We start from the raw sequence: 16,416 nt of genomic DNA, 5'->3' as shown, positions 1-16,416 counted from the left end.
CTTCTAATCCTTTTAGAAAATTTTCTTTTTTTATTACTTGCAATTTCAACTGAACAGTGCAGTTCATACGCCTTCTTTTTGACATTTTAAAAATACAAAGGGAGTGTAACAAACAATGTTTTTGCTTTTCAAAGACTCTACTCACTCAGACACTATGCAGGCTAGAGCCCCTTTATATGAATTTGTCTTAACCAGCCATCTCAATAGCCTTCCTGATTATATATAAAGCAGCTGCAGAAAAAAAATCTTTGTTACTTGACCGGTTGTGTCATCTATTAGTGGCTGATGACATCATTTTCTGCAGATTATCTGCAGCAGTAGATAATCCACATTTTTTAATGTTTAACCACTTTTTTAATTATATGCAGATTATATGCAGGAAAATATGGTATATGTTTATTTTTTATTAAATGACTTGAGATACAGCATTATCTTAAGTACTTGTACTAGAAAAAGTGAAAATCCAAATGAATTGAGCTAATCAAATTTGTGAAGGTGTTAAACAAATTTAGAGCCATGTTTATTAGGTTAAGTATTTCAGAATCTTATTTGCATTAAAAAAGCTTATACAGCTGATTGTCACTCTAATGCAAATGACACTTGCATACACACATGTTTGAGCCCATCTAACGGGTTCAGATGCACATCAGAAACATTCTGTAATGGTGAAACAAAATCCCGTAAAGTGTCAAATAGTTGTCAATTGTACTGCCGAATGCTAGCACATCATTGTTCAAATTTAAGAATTCTTCAGCGTTAAATGGAAAATACAGGTTGCATGGGCTACGTCAAACACTTACAGTCATTTGGCTGTACTAACTACACATTCTTCCGGCGATTTTGGTAGCATCAATATTCATGTTTTCATCGCTTTTTTCTTAAAGAATGAAGCTTTCTTCTACAAGGATGACGTCGCTCTCCGCTACCATACAAAGGTTTTTTAACAACTGGCTGTTGCAAAGATATATTTTGGAAAGAGAGAAAATTCAACTGCCCCTGCGGGGAATCGAACCCACGTCCTTTCACTTTCCGGGTGAAGGCCCTAGACCGCTAGACTACAGAGGCACAGAATCTCTCAATCTTTCCTTGGAGCTCGAGCACACTCTTTTCTGTCGTTCCAAAATATATCTTCGCAACAGCCAGTTGTTAAAAAACCTTTGTATCTTCGTATGGTAGCAAAGAGTGACGTCATCCTTGAATAAGTCGCCATCTGGTGGCACCGTCAGCAGTCGTGAGCTTGGCCCGAGTCTGGTCCGGCCGTCCATGTACGGTCCCTTTCAGTGTACACGAGCTCCAAGGAAAGATTGAGAGGTTCGGTGCCTCTGTAGTCTAGTGCGTTCACCCGGAAAGTGAAAGGACGTGGGTTCGATTCCCCGCAGGGGCAGTTGAATTTTCTCTCTTTCCAAAATATATCTTCGCAACAGCCAGTTCTTAAAAAAGCTTTGTGAAGCTTTCTTCCAGCAATTTTGGATTATGGATGCTTTCACAGAATTCCAACTTCCAGAGACCCAATCACAATCATTTTTCACATGGACTGTAAATAGATTTAGGAGCTTGCTATCCAATTTGAAAATGGCATTATGAACTAACCTTCTTTGATAGTATCCCTTGACAAGCTTGATGATGCCCAAATCTAACAGCTGCAGGATCAAAGTGCAGTTTGGGGGAAATAAAACACTTTTATATTTTTCAAACTTGGGGAATTGTGAGGTGTACTGTTGTCAAGATAAGAGCAGTTTTTTTCTTTTAGTTCATCTCTTTATCAACATCAAACAGAAAGTTGTTGAAGATTTTCATCCGTCATCCTTTTTTACCTTGCAGTCAACTGGTAAAATTTTGAAAATTTTTGACATTTTTGAAGCATTTCAGCATTGCATACTTACCAATCACTAATGGCTTCAGTTTATCTGTTCCAGTACTGTGTGAGCACAGCAAGACTGTCAACCTCTGCTTTGATTTCTTCCTGCCTTTACAGTTTGCTCCTTTAAAGGTCTTTGTTTTGTCTGGTATCTGCTGATAAAAAATGAACCGATTCCGTCATTTGGAGAATACATGATTTCCTTTATCCAGGATACAGTATCATCAACTGGAGCTGACTTTTCTTCACCCCATGATGGTTTTAAACACAACATCATGACATTCACAATAAGAGGAAAGCCATCCATTGCTAGCTTTGAAATTGTTGTAGCCTGGCAAAGACAATTTTTTTTTTTTTTTTTGCTTTTTCAGAAATCATTGGTCCACTAATAAGTTAGTTTTGTGCTCTCATCTCATGAAACCATCTTAGGGTAGCTTTGTCAACATCATCATTTATGGCACCTTTAAATCATTTTCGTTTGCTGTGTTTACTTTTTCTTTACACTACTTTTTCCCCACAGCATGTTCAATATATTTTCTTTCTTTTTTTTTAAGAAAGTTGCCATCGTCGGCTGGAAAATCCCATACTTTTTTCAGCATAAACTTGCTTTAGTCCTTGATCAGTTTCCAAAATTATCTTTAGCTTTTTTTTCAAATAGCAATGTTTTGCGCTGTGCCATCATAGATTCAAGGCTTTAACTCATCAACATGGAAAATAAACCTGAAAAAAAAAACGATGTAGAGATACAAAAAAACCAATTAGTTTAACTCTTAAAACATTGTTTTTGATAAATTAAGAATCTGATATAAAATTTAAGATGAGATGACAAAAAAAGCACCAACAACGTGGATGCTTTCACATTTCTCTACTCTTCCTAGCATCCACGTGACTGGGAAAAGTAGGAAAAATTAATGGTGGAAACCACAAAGAAAAAAAAATGCCTACAAGTGTAGTTCTAACCTTTACCTCTTCAACCACTTTGGCATGCAAATTTATAACCAGTTTCTCCAAAGAAGTGACAACACTTTACCTTTCAACAAACTTTTGGTTCGACAGTGCCCATTAGGAGACAGGCACACCACCTTGATCCCCCTGCTACAACCGATTTGACAACAAAAACCTGTGCACATTTCAATTGCTAGCCCTGTTTTAGCCCCCTCGCCTAGATTACCCTGCAATCATTTCTTACGAGTGTGCAATATTTTATCTCTCGTTTTGAACCATGGGTTGTCATTTTCGAATATAAAAAAAGTGGGATAAAAATATACTACCTGCTTTCTAAAGAGGTAAAGTTATTACCGGCAAGAGAGTGCATCTAAAGCTGCTGTGGTGGTCGAGTGGTCATAGTGACAGACCTGGGTTCGAGCCGCACCGTCGCCACAGAGGTTGTCAGCTAAAGTTGGTTTTCTGTGGTTCCCAACTTTGAGGCATAAATGTGAGCTGATCTCACCTTTAAAAAGTCTCAGCACAGAGAGCAACAGGCCTATAAACGGTACAAATATTCACTCATTACATTTCACTTTTGAAATATAGATGGTAGCACTGAAAAATCATACACAACACTAGATACACACTCAGACTGTTACGTACACACACTTACATTTACTACACAACTCACTAGGTAGTAAATTGCCCTTAGATGGCAATGGAGCTGAGATGTCCTCAGTTTGAAAGAAAGAAAGGTGCATCTAAAAATCAGAGTTGCCCACTACTCCTGATTGTCTGTAGTTTCTACGGTCAGTCTCAATAAACTATGGATCTACAAGAGACATTCTGAATACTACTAAAATCGTTAAAAAGAAATTGGGTCTTTGGGTCTTGAGTTTCTTGCTGTGTTTTATTATTATTTATCATATATCTTTACCATAATGATGAATTCATATACACATATGAAAGAGTTTGAGTGAGCCTATCTGTTTTGTCTATGCGTGGAAGGCAATCTGTGAAGCCCTTATTCAGTTTTAGAGATCGGGTTTACCAAATCGATTCTTCAACCGCTTTGGTAAAGCTGTGTCTAAACTCGCGGCTCTACTCTATGCCTAAATGTGCAGAAACCTGTTTTCCGTCAAAACCACCCCACACTATAGGCTAAAAACAGGTTTTTGAGTAGTTCAGTGTGGCAGGTCCAGATCTGACTTCATTTGTATAGTGCATAGTTGAGCTTGTGGAATCTGTGTTGGAAAGAATGTTTGGTCATTCTGGTATGAAGAAAACAGGGGGGTTATAGGGTTGCTAGACGTCCATATATACGCCCACAAAGGTGTATGCAGATTGGGATTGCATTGAATATTCATGAATTATTAAGGGACTCTGTGACCTCAGAATGTTGCTTTGGGAGGCCTGAGCCTTCTAGGTTCCAGTGCCAGTGAGGTGCTGTATTTAATGAACTTTCAATTAAAATTAAAAAGTAATGAAATTTTTGAGTGATTATTTTTTATTGTACTATGATTATGTTCTCCTGGGGGGGGGGGGGTACCCCCCTCCATGCAAAGCTAAACATTCATCACTACTGACAAGCTTTAAGCCAATGTTGGCATGTCTGAAAAAGTAATTATTGCTGCAGGCAGGTTCAAAATACATTGGGTATATAGGAATTCTGCCACGACTGACCAAGGAAAATTTTGTTATAACCAGGTTTCCCATTATAGACAATATTGTTGTATACAGGTTCCACTGTATTCATTTTTTGACCAAATACAAGCACCCCCACTTCCCCTCTTCTATGAAGACCCAAGCATTGGTCAAATTACAACAGTTTTGTGTCTAAAATCCTGACAATAAAACTGTTTTGGCATAATCATTAAGAATTTTTTCTTATATTCATCATTCTTTTAGTTTTAATGTATAAAAATATATATCCATATTTCAGATTTATAGGGTGTATTCCAGTAACCAGGAGTTTGAATGTTCATTTTCAAAAGAGAATCTGATGTCATTTACAGATGACACAAAGGTAATAAATTTATATTTTTAATTATCCTATCATTCCTGATTCAAATCTCATTTTCATACTTGCTTATGTATGAAATGTATTGAATTATTATGTATTACAATGTCAAATGTGAACAAAATTCATGTTAAATTAATTGAAAAGACAACCTGAAATATCATTGGATTCTTTTTGACAGACAAGAAAATAAATGCAACAATATAAATGCATGTTTATGTTGTCACATGAAAGTTTGCTGTTATTTAAATAATTTTCAATTTAACATCTTTGTAGAGTGGGAAGTGCTTTTATTCAAAAGGAACTACTCTATCTGGTGACTCAATAGCACATATTTCAGAGGTTATTGATTCACCAAGTGGGCAACCACCAAGTGTTATATAGCATGCAGTTATTAAAAATATAGTCAAGTCTGCTGATAATAAAATCAGATTCTACATAGTATTTATATACAAATTTTTTTATGTTTTTCATTGCAGTGAAATATACTGGAATACCAGAACAATGTTAAAATTATCACTTATAACAAATTATTATATTTAAGAATATCATATATAAAGAAGTATTTGGTAAGAATGCAATCATTTTTATAGGATTAAGATTTATAAAATCAGAAATTCTCTTTCAGAAACAGCCTGAATGTGAAGCACTACTGTACTTTCCAAAAAAGGGTATGGGTGCATTCTGTCAATGCCGTCTATAGCAAGATGGTTATCCCCAGCTATAGATATCGCTGGTTTTAATCATTTGCAGAACCACTCTAATAAAGAGGGATCTGCATAACCGGAATTTCTCATTTATGTCAGTGTCTCAATCTTTTTTCAACCCCTGGACCACTAATGCCTGTAACAGTTTCAATAAACCACTTACAGTGATTCTTTAACTTTCGCCACCCGTGCTTCCTTGCCTCAGTCCACCCATGGCTCCCCAGAATAGACTAATAAAAAACCACTTCAAAGCACCGAACAGCCAGCCACACATCAAGATGGATAATTCACCTCTAACAAAGGTTGGCAATGCTGAGCTGTGATGCACAATTTGATAATAACTGGCTTATAGGTCTAATATTTTATTCAAACCTCTGTGAATAATTCCTATTTTCATTGTAATTAAATTTCAAGTCCGTCCAAGAGCACCTATCTCCTCTTCACCACCATCGCACTACCTTTAGTTCGTCGATTTGGATAATTAAACTCAAGCATTTATTGTATATTGGTTATAACGAATATCAAATATTGATGTTTTTCAGGTTCTCGTGTGACTTGGTTATATCCGGGCTCAACTGTATATGTATATATTGTTTTGAATGATGCACATACATTTTTACATTTTTATTCTTGCAGAAATTTAACAAGTAATTGTTAATACTAGCAAAAATGTTAGACTTTTCCCCTTCTCATATACACCAAGTTTAACAGCATATACTGTAACTTAGAACCCCTTGAAATACCAGGCTCACCCATTTGCTATATTCGAGCCAAAGTGTGACAACAGTATTATTGCTATAACCTCTTCACACCTGATACAAAACTGGCAATTAAAAAGAATTTTTTTGATTGATTTGTATTGTATGTCAAAGTACCTTTTAAAGAGAAAAAAAATTAATTTGTGTCTATATCTTTACTAGGACCATTTCAGTTAGGTGCGTATATATGTAACTTAGGTCTTAACTTGAAAAAAAAATCATTAAAACCTATTTAAAACCGTTAAAAATGTGTGACACATGTTTACCTCTGAATCAAAGAGGATAGCCAATTGCTGTTCCCTATCCTGCTTCATTTTCAATGATTACATATCTTTTGGAATGGTTATTAATTTTTTGTTCAAAGATAGAGGGCAATGTGTCTGCTTTCCTTTACAATAAGTGCCTTATAAAAACCATCCCATTATATTGCACGTTTAAATATTTCTTTCCTTTTGTTAAAATCAGCGTTAAGTATTGAGCTTACCGCATTTTAACGTGTATAAGGAACCCCTTTTTGCCAAAAGATGTGTCCCAAAAATAGGAGGGGTTTCTTATGCAGGGATAGTATTCCAGATATATCTTTTCAACTTTTTTCCAAATTTTAAGCCCGAAAAATCAGGGGGATTCTTTATACACTTTAAAATATGGTGCATTAGAACCTAGATAAATTCATCAGTTATATTGCACTTTCATTATAATTAACTGTTAAAATACAGCATATTAGAACCTAAATGAATTCATCTGTTATATTGCACTTTCATTATATCATGCTTTTTCTTTGTCTCACAACATGTGTAATATAATGCGGGGTTAATGTAATTTTCTTTCGAAGTATCATAGCAAAAAAATCTTGTGGTTGTGTGTGGGCTCTTTTTCTGATGTTTTTTATAACCATGTTCCATATTTGTTAGAGACTAACTCTGACTCGCCCTATATTAATGTAATTTAAGTCGAATTTGAATATTGGAATCTCCATGCAGAATACATCTCTCCGAAGATTAAAAAAAAGCAACCTGTTGGTGCTATGCTTAATATTGACACTATGTTTGATCTGGCCAAGAATATCTTTTATAATAATGATAAATCTCTTTAAAACAGGGTTTCCACCATCACAGGAAAGTCACGGAATGAGAAAAAGGTCACAGAAGTCCTGAAAAGTCACAAAAGTTTAGTGAAGGTCACAGATTTTTTTTATGACTCTCCAGAGATCTTTTTTTCGATTTTTTCCCCCATAAAATCTAGGCTTTGGAGAAGCTGTGGCATCCAATATTTTTTCTTCTTTCTCAGGTTTCTTTTCTCCTTTTTTTTGCCCTGGAGGGATGGATGGATGAGTAGCAATACAAAAGAGCAATGTCAATTTGCAGGTTGGGGCAAAATAATCTATTTAGTCTGGATGAACAAAAAAAGTTTTTTTCTTTGCTTTGGACCTTTCAACATCTACAATATTCCCCTACAGCAGTGTTCTCAGGATTGCGGGATGATTGCTGGGGGTGGTGGGGTTGACTGGCACGACAGTTGGGAGTCCTTTTGCGAACAATATTGGTTTTCCGTAGAAAGGACATGACTTTCCCCCCACATCATGGAGCATCAGGAGCAGCTGTTGGTTCTTTGGTGGGTCTGCAAGTCAGAGTTTTCATGGGGTGGGGCTCTGTAATGAATTTATAGAATGGAAAAACAAACAATGAGGGTGATTGTCTAGTGCCTCAGGGCTGCAGCCCTGTCATCCCCATTCTTGTGGGGGCCAGGTGAAAAAGCATCAATTCCCCCACCTATCCCCTGCAAAGGAAGAAAGTTGTTTTTTTAATAATTATCATCCATTTTTTTTAATCTAGTTGATCTTTATCAACTAGATATAGCAAACGACAAAATCTTACAGTATATGCATGTGACAGAACGAGAGAGTTCAAGAGAAGACAAACATCGGACTCATTTGCCATTAATTGCATTGCGACGCAACATCTAGGCCAAATTTAAAGGAATACCACAATGTTTCTAAAAGTGTGCTGCTTCATTTTTCCTAGGAGCATCATGGCGAGCTGAAAATATTGATTTGTGCGCCTATTTATTCTTCAAGCGGTTCTTTTATATGATGAAAATAACTCTTCTATGAAAATAACTGCCAAACTTTTGGGGAGTCAATGAACCATGAATTACTCAAGGGAGAAGGCTGACAAAAGCGAATCATTGGAATAAGGTGACAAGCTTGCGATCTTAGATCGACAACAAAGCATGCATATGCGTACGCAGAGTTTTCTGGGGGGGGGGGGTTCAATTTCTTTTTCTTCCCAGGGTGGTTTACATTATTTCCTGCAAAATAACACTATAATCTCGGCTTGAGTGGGCGTTAGAACCCCAAAACCCCCCTTTGCATATGACAATGAAAGCATGACAATAGAGCAAATAAGTATCTAATATTGGACTTCGAAAAATTTGAATAGAAAAAGAAATATGTGAAATTCATCCTTTGGAAGGGCCCTGGGTTGGTCTAGTCGGGGCCGTCGTAATTTTTGCCCTCTTACTAGGGTAAGGGAAAAATGAACATCACAAAGACCCCCGTCTAGTGCAGTTTCCCAACTGTTGGGCCCTGACATCGGCCAAACCAGGCAGTGAGTGGTTTATTGTTTCATTTTTACCCATGTATTTCCCATTAATCATGTGTATGGCTGGGACTTATCCGGGACAATTAAGAAAAAGAAATCAACTGTGCCACGGGATTTTAAAGGTTGTGAACCACATGCTGCAGTAAAGCCCCTAAGCTGAGATCTTCGACGTGCCTAGGCCAGATTTTTCACAGGCCTCCGTATAGTGAATTTATGGTCAGTGCCGTCTTAAGGCATGAGCCCACCTGGGCACGGCCCAGGGGCCTCAAGCGAAGAAGGGGGCCTCACAAAAATGAAATCTGGTTGAAGTTTTTAAGAATTTGGCTCGTAGGGTCTCAGAAAAAACACTTGCGGGGGCCCATGATGCTCTTAAGACTGCCCTATTGATGGTGTGAAAAAAAATTGAGAATTATCTCGGGTTCCCGGGCTGGAACCCTGTCAGCCCCCCTACCGTGCTTACCTGCGCAGGTAAATGGGACATTGACTGTCAGAATCAGAAAATTAGCAAGACTATGTTTGTACCCTTACACAATGGTTTCGGCTCTCGTATATAAGAAATGTTTCTTTTAATTTTTTTATTTAAAGTCGGGTTTTCCTAGAAGCAGGTTTTCTGTGTCGCACGTGACTTGAATCGCCCAGCACGACACGCTGCCCACTCACCAATAAGAAGAGCAGTAGAGCGCAATATGACTCATAACATTGGTTTATGTCGGGCATGATTGGCTGGCTGTTTCTGGAGGAGTGAAATACGTTGTTTTTTTTTCCCTCCACCGATTTTCCCTTCATTTTGGTTTTCTTTCCCTTCCCTTCAAACTGGAGCATGCAGACAGGGCCGTCTTAAGAGCATCATATGCCCCTGTGCTAAGTGATTTTTCTGAGCCCTGTCTGGTGACTTCTCGAAAAATTCCACTTCTCATTTTTCTGAAGCCTTCTTCTCTTGAGGCCCCTGGGCTGTGCCCGGGTGAGCCCATGCGTTAAGATGATACTGCATGCAGACGAAAGAGTATCTGTTACCAGGGCCATATGCTGTATAGCTGGCCCGAGCTGATGTGCCACTCAAGGAAAACACAAACGTGTTATATGTAACGTTTCTGCCGAAGCAAAAAAATGTGATTCGGTTCACACACATGTGGCACCTGGGATGGGTTGCATTGGATATTCATGATCTACTGAGGGCTTAGGCGACCTCTCAAAGTTAGTTGTAGGCATGGGTAGGACTACAGAGAGGGAGGGCGATAGGGACAATCGCCTCCTTCCGTTAAAAAAATTATTGGCTTTGGCAAAAGAGCAGGAGGTGGACATTTGTTTCCCCTCCTCGTGCGAGAATGTACTTAAATCTTTAAAATTAAAAGTTTTTAAAATTTATTTTTAAAAATTGAGTTTTTTACCCACTTTTTATTGCGTTGGAGGGATTGTTCCTCCTCCCCCCATCATGGTGAAGCTCGACATTCAGCACTACTGAGATGCTTCATGCCAATGTTGGCATGTCTATGTGTGTATAGTCATTGACATCTTCATTGTGCTCTGCGGAAAGTTTCGAAGGATTAAAATAATTGATTTCTTATCAAATATTTTTATCTTGCACATTCATCCATGTTACCTCTTTCATCAAGACTCCACAATTTTATTAACCCAAACCCCCTTCCCCCAAGGTGTCGCTACTCACAATTTGGGAACCACTGTTATAAGAGAACAGTCCAGCATGGTTCATTTTGTTAAATGAGAAAATGTCACAGAAAAGTCACCAAAAAGTCACTGAATTTTGCTTTTTGTATTTGGTAGACACCCTGTAAAATGATATTTCTTTAAATCTTGTTTGGAATTGCTTTTAATCTAATGTTAAACTCCTCTTGATGTAATGATAGCCTTTACTATGATAATATTTTTGACAGGGATATTGAAACAATGAAAGCTTTTTTATATACGTCTTGTGCAAAATAATCGTCAAAATATTTTTTAACATGTCAGTTATATTTCTTCAGAAGGCATTTAGTAATATCAGTATTTTGAACCACCTGCCTCTCGAATGTGTTGATGAATTTGCTGCTGTTGCTACTTTTGTGTAAGACAGTGTGTAGCCATAGGCGTAAACTTGTATCCGGCCCATGGGCACAAGCCCCCCCCCCAACATTTCTGAAGACCCGGCTCAGCCCCCCCCCCCCCCAAAAAATTCGTATGAATATGGTTTCCTCATTTTGCAATGATGAAAAAAAAATTTTAACCAAAATTTGTCCTAATTATAAATTAGTTAATGGAAACAATCTACTCAAAATTTTAGTTCTTTTAAAAACTCTGAATGGTCTTTGGCTTTCTTGTTCCATGAGCCATGACAATACGTTTATCTCATTTCTTCCCTGCCGTTCAATCCCTCAAGGCACAGCTGAAATCACAGCACCCCTCCGCACTGAAAGAAACTTTCAGTGGGGAGGGGTCATTCTTGTTTGCCTGGCAAAAACTGAGTGTCTCTTCTTTTGTTCACTGCAACCAGGGGGGGGGGGGCAGTGCGCTGTCACGAAAAGAAGCCCAAAGATGCATGGGTGGGGGTTGAAAATTGGAAAGCAATGATATTGAAACCGAAATAAAAAAAATACACTCTATGAAGAATAGGTGCCAGAACTTAGAGGTTGAGGCCATTTGAGCCCCCCCCCCCCCCCGCAATAGATTTTGTACGGGAACTGAGCCCCCCTCCCCCAGTAATTACTGAAAAAACCATTGCAATGCATCCTCTCTCTCCTTCGTAAACGCTTGAGTCCTGTATATACGGGAGAACCAATAACTTTTAGCCCCCCCCCCCAATGTTTTCTTGAAAAATATTGGGAAAAAACAGTACATTCTAAATGTCCATTCATAACAGATCTTGAGGGTCGATGCCGAAATATTTTTCGAGCCTCTTTACAACAAAATTTGACTGGGGGTGGGAGTAGAACATAGAATCAAATAAACAACAAATGAATTATAATATTGATTTAAAAAAAAATGAAATACAAAATGAATGATAATTTTTCAAATGTTCAGGAGCCTCTCGACCAGAACCAAGAACCTCGACTCCTCAAGAACTTCAGAAGATTATGTTTATTTTATAGTTGATTGTTTATTGTATATTATGATCCGCTGTTGTCGAGTGTTGATTATATGGAAAAAAAATTCTACCACACACACACACCCGTCCTCTGGGTATGCTTTGATATCTCTGAGTTGTGAAGGGGGGTGTGTCCGGTCTTCAAAGGTCTAAGGCATAGTCTCCCAAACTTTTTGTTCCATCGCCCCCTTCATCAGAAATTTTTTTCCTCTCATCGCCCCCCAACTCAAATAAACCCATAGGATCCTATGTTAAATCAGTAGGTTCTATCACCCCCTTGGACCATTCCATCGCCCACTTTGGGAAACACTGGTCTAAGGCATAAGTCCATGCCATAGGCGTAAACTTGTATCTGGCCTCTCCAGTAATTTCGAAGGACTGGCTCAGCCCCCCCCCCCCCCAAAAAAAAAAAAATTGCGTGGATATGTTTCCCATATTTGGCTCGGAAAAACACTTTATGATTAAAATAATTGCAAAAAAAAAAAGTTTCGTAAAAAAAATCTCAAAATTTTATTTCACAATACTTTTTAAATCGCAATCGACTTGTCCTTGGCTTTCTGTTTTTGTAACAATTTGTAGTATTTTTCTCACGGTCAACGACGACACTGGATCTCCAATTATCATTCTCCTTCGGTGCCAATCGTAGCTGCCCCAAAGGCATGCATCTGGATGACATCTGGAGATGATATGAGGTAGGTGCTTTGGCCCTTTCTTGTTTCCGCTGTCGGAAAACTCAGAAGCATCTCTTCTTTTGTTTGAATGTGACCCTTGGGGAAAGAAGCTTCCAGACGATGCAGCAGGAGGAAAAGAAAGGTTAAAAAAATAGACCGATAATGATTGAAACCGAAACAAGTACACTCCGAGAGTCATATTTAACTTATCGAGTTCGAGAGTCCGGGCCGAAACATTTTTGACAAAATACTGTATGACTAATAACACCGAGACAAATAAACAATAGCTAAATGAAATGCAGTGAAACCTCGATATAACTACTGCGGACAAAGAAAAAATATCATTGTAGAGGGATTATTGTTATATCGAAAGGCAACATTATCATCACATGCCCTGAAATTTCTGTTGCTGTCGGCATATTTTCTGAATTGTGTCGTTAGTACCACCAAAAAAAAAAGAGTTTTTGAGTATTTTTTTCACCGCAAAATTTGTTTTAGATTTTAGATTATTAGATTTATTCACCGCAAAAATAATTTAATTGATTAATAAAATTCATTTGGATGTATTGGCCCCATAAAGAGCTTAATCGCAATACACCGTGGCATGGCCCTCGCATCCTGTCACAAGGCGCCAAGACTGGGATTTTTGGCGGGTCCCTAGCCAGACTGATTCTCATGGGCCCCTATATAGTAAATTTACTGCGTGAAAAGTAAAAAAAAGACAAGAATCACACACCCCGGGCTGACAGAAGCACCCACATGAAGAAAACATTGAAGGGGGCTGAAAGCTGCTGGTCGTCCTGAATGTACGGGACTTAAGCGCGTACGCAGGAAAGAGATGGTGCCATGGCCCCCACATCTTGGGGAAGGGCCCGAGGCTGAAATATTTGTCGGGTCCCCCGAACCAGATTTTTCACGGCCCTCTATAGAGGGCCTTACTTACTAACCGAAGCAGCAACCCAGTCCATATTTAGAAATTCTTCGGAATATGGACTGGGTCGCCGTTTCGGTTAGAAAGTAAGTAAAGCCCTCTATAGTGAATTTATAGCATGAAAAATAAAAAAAATGATAATTATCCCGGGCCCTGCCAGCCCTATGTGGGAGCCATGGAGGTTGCATTGTATTGTTTTTCAGAAATTATTGGGGAGGGGGGGGGGCTCAGTTTCCTCATAAAATTTATTGGGAGGGCCTCCTCAAATGGCTCCGTCGGGCCATGGAACAGGAAAAATAAATTTCAAATAAATTAAGTCTTATTTGAATATCAGTATTTCATGAGTCATTGCAGAAAAATAACGTGCGTTGTGTGATGTTTCCACAAAAACTTTTGGTCCTGGGCTGCAATTTTGAGAGGACGGCAAATTTTAGGGGAAACAAAAACTATCTTTCAAAGTCATCGATTTTTGCACTGTGGAGGTGATGTGAAACTACACTTGTTTCAGCCTCCCCCCCCCCCCCCAACTCGACAGTAATAATCTACGCTCTTAGTTACGGCCCTGTCAGCAGCACCCAGAAATGCTGCAACAAACAGATTGGGAATCACAGCCCTATAAAAATTTTACAGTACAATATACTGTACATTCAATATAATTTATCTGCAATGGAAGAATGAAAAATCTGTGTTTGCCGTCCCTGCATATTTAGTTCTCCCCCCCCCCCCGAAACTATTGCTTGTCGATATATCTCGCCCATAAAGAGGCATTCCTCCCCCCACCTCTCTTTCTCTAAATTTTCGGTTGTGTGGAGGCTTTCCTGCTTTGCCCCAGGGATACAGTGGGTGCATCAATAGGACAGGGGATCCAGACATGTTTTTTACATTTGTGCTACTCGCTAGAGGCCAAGCCGCATAACTTCAAAGTAGAATAACTAGTGAGTGATTGGGAATTTCCGATATTTATGACCAGCCGCCAAATCCAAATCGGGAAAAATTTATGGTAGGGCCTATCTGTTTGCAGACATCTGCTGCCCTCAAAATGGGAACCATTGGGGAACTCGTATGAAGAAAAAGACGTGTATGTTTTGTGTGGAATGTATGTATGTGTCAGTAGGGAAGATTTTGACAACCAGACGCAAAACACCTAAAAATCTCTAGCAGTCCAATTATAACGATGGAGGTCGTATTAATCTGTTCTCAGAAATGAATGAGGAAAATGACATGTGCATGGCAAATGTGAGCGACTAATCAGTGAAGTACCAGCTGAATATACTGTTTTGGATCGGTCATCAAGGTGCACATGAGTGGTGATGTACGGTAGAGTTTTCTTTGCATGCAGTGAATTACGTTGCGAGTTTCTGTTGTGCTTTTTCCCAGTAGTATTGTTCATTTATTCAAATGATAGGTTCACAAATATAAATTTTTGTTATGAATTTAGAGAAAGGTTTTCAAATTTTAGAGTAGAAAAATCGCTTGAAATTTCTAAAGTTACACAATTTACATGAGCGTCTATCGTGAATACACCTAAACGAGTGTTTCGCCCATAATTGAACAATCTCCTGCTCTTCAGCTGACTTTTATGGTGAGTTACAATGTGGAATTTTTTTATATCGTTACTTTTTTTCTGGCTAACGAAATGCAAAATTCGGTCATAAAATATAATTTACACTAAATTATTAACAAAACGTGCTAATAAATATGTGTTACGTCAATGTAAGTCAGCACAAATAAATTTAAATGTATGGCAAGATTTTAATTTCCCAACTGCGAATGAATACTATGCAAAATTATTCTATGAAATTCAATATTAAGACCTTTCGATTAATTTTGTGATCAATTATATTTTCCAATGATGATGTTTGCAGTTGCTGATGAAACGCGCTTCGTTCATACGTACCTATTTTGACTTCTGTACGTTATTAATACAGCACCAAAAAGGAAAACGTTCTAACAGTTCGTTAAAATCGTAAGATAATAATGAATTCAACTCATAAGTTCATTAAAAGCATTTTAAATTAATTAATCTCTTAAAAGTGTTTAAATTAATTAATCAATTTGTTTGTGTGAATGCTTCTAATTAATTAATTAATTTGCACTGAATTAAAAAGTAATTGGTTATTTATTAATTATTTATTACCTTATGAACGATTAAATTATTGCAGACCGGGCCGTAGACTGATAGAAATTAGATTCATCGGGTCACAGTTTGAAGAAGGTTTAGAACCACTGTTTTAGGAGGATTTTTGGGAACTCATATTATGTCTAGTGTGTGTGTATTAGGTGTATTCACGATAGACGCTCATGTAAATTGTGTAACTTGGCTGAAGTTGGTTTTCTGTGGTTCCCAACTTCGAGGCGCAAATGCGAGCCGATCTCCCCGTTAAAAAGTCTCGCCACAGAGAGCAACAGTCCTACAACGATAAATCATTCAATCATAACACTTCACTCATAGTTAGAAAAACTGGTGGCAGATGGCAGCACTACACATAACAAGCATTACGGAGAAACAAAAAACTTCACGTCAGGTTTCACTACACGTACATTCCCGCATGTACCGATTCGTTGGGGGTTTCGCGGGGGGGGGGGGTTGTGTGGGCGGGGTGCATGTGTGGTGTAGCAGTAGTAGGTAGGGCCTCCAAAAAATGGCTCGGGGATCCATGATGTTCTTAAGTCAGCCACCTTGTTGGGCAATTTGCCTGTTGTGGCGTTGTATTTGTATTTATTTGTATTTGTAAGAAGGGTGGAGGGGGTACGAATTCTATTATTGTGTTTTATTTTTTACATCATAAATTTATTGAATGGGGGGGAGGAAAATTTTTAATCTAGAAACCCACCAAAAATCCCAGCTTGTGAGTCGCCAACTTT

At 38.3% G+C, this 16,416-nt stretch overlaps 1 protein-coding gene across 1 annotated transcript in view; it reads left to right on the top strand.

Annotated features, from left to right (window-relative positions):
- Positions 1-16,416, top strand: part of Usp47 (ubiquitin specific protease 47) — a 507,668-nt gene that overhangs the window by 419,816 nt on the left and 71,436 nt on the right. The window contains exon 27 of the mRNA XM_089246367.1: positions 4,728-4,811. Within this exon, the coding sequence (XP_089102493.1) occupies positions 4,728-4,811 (84 nt within the window). The remainder of the gene's footprint in view (positions 1-4,727; positions 4,812-16,416) is intronic.

The sequence above is a fragment of the Pholcus phalangioides genome, unplaced genomic scaffold (assembly GCF_987345545.1).
Source record: "Pholcus phalangioides strain wild (caught in Gottingen) unplaced genomic scaffold, Ppha-v1.0 ptg000017l_1, whole genome shotgun sequence".
Lineage (NCBI taxonomy): Eukaryota > Metazoa > Arthropoda > Arachnida > Araneae > Pholcidae > Pholcus > Pholcus phalangioides.
This window is presented reverse-complemented; position numbering and strand designations above follow the sequence as displayed.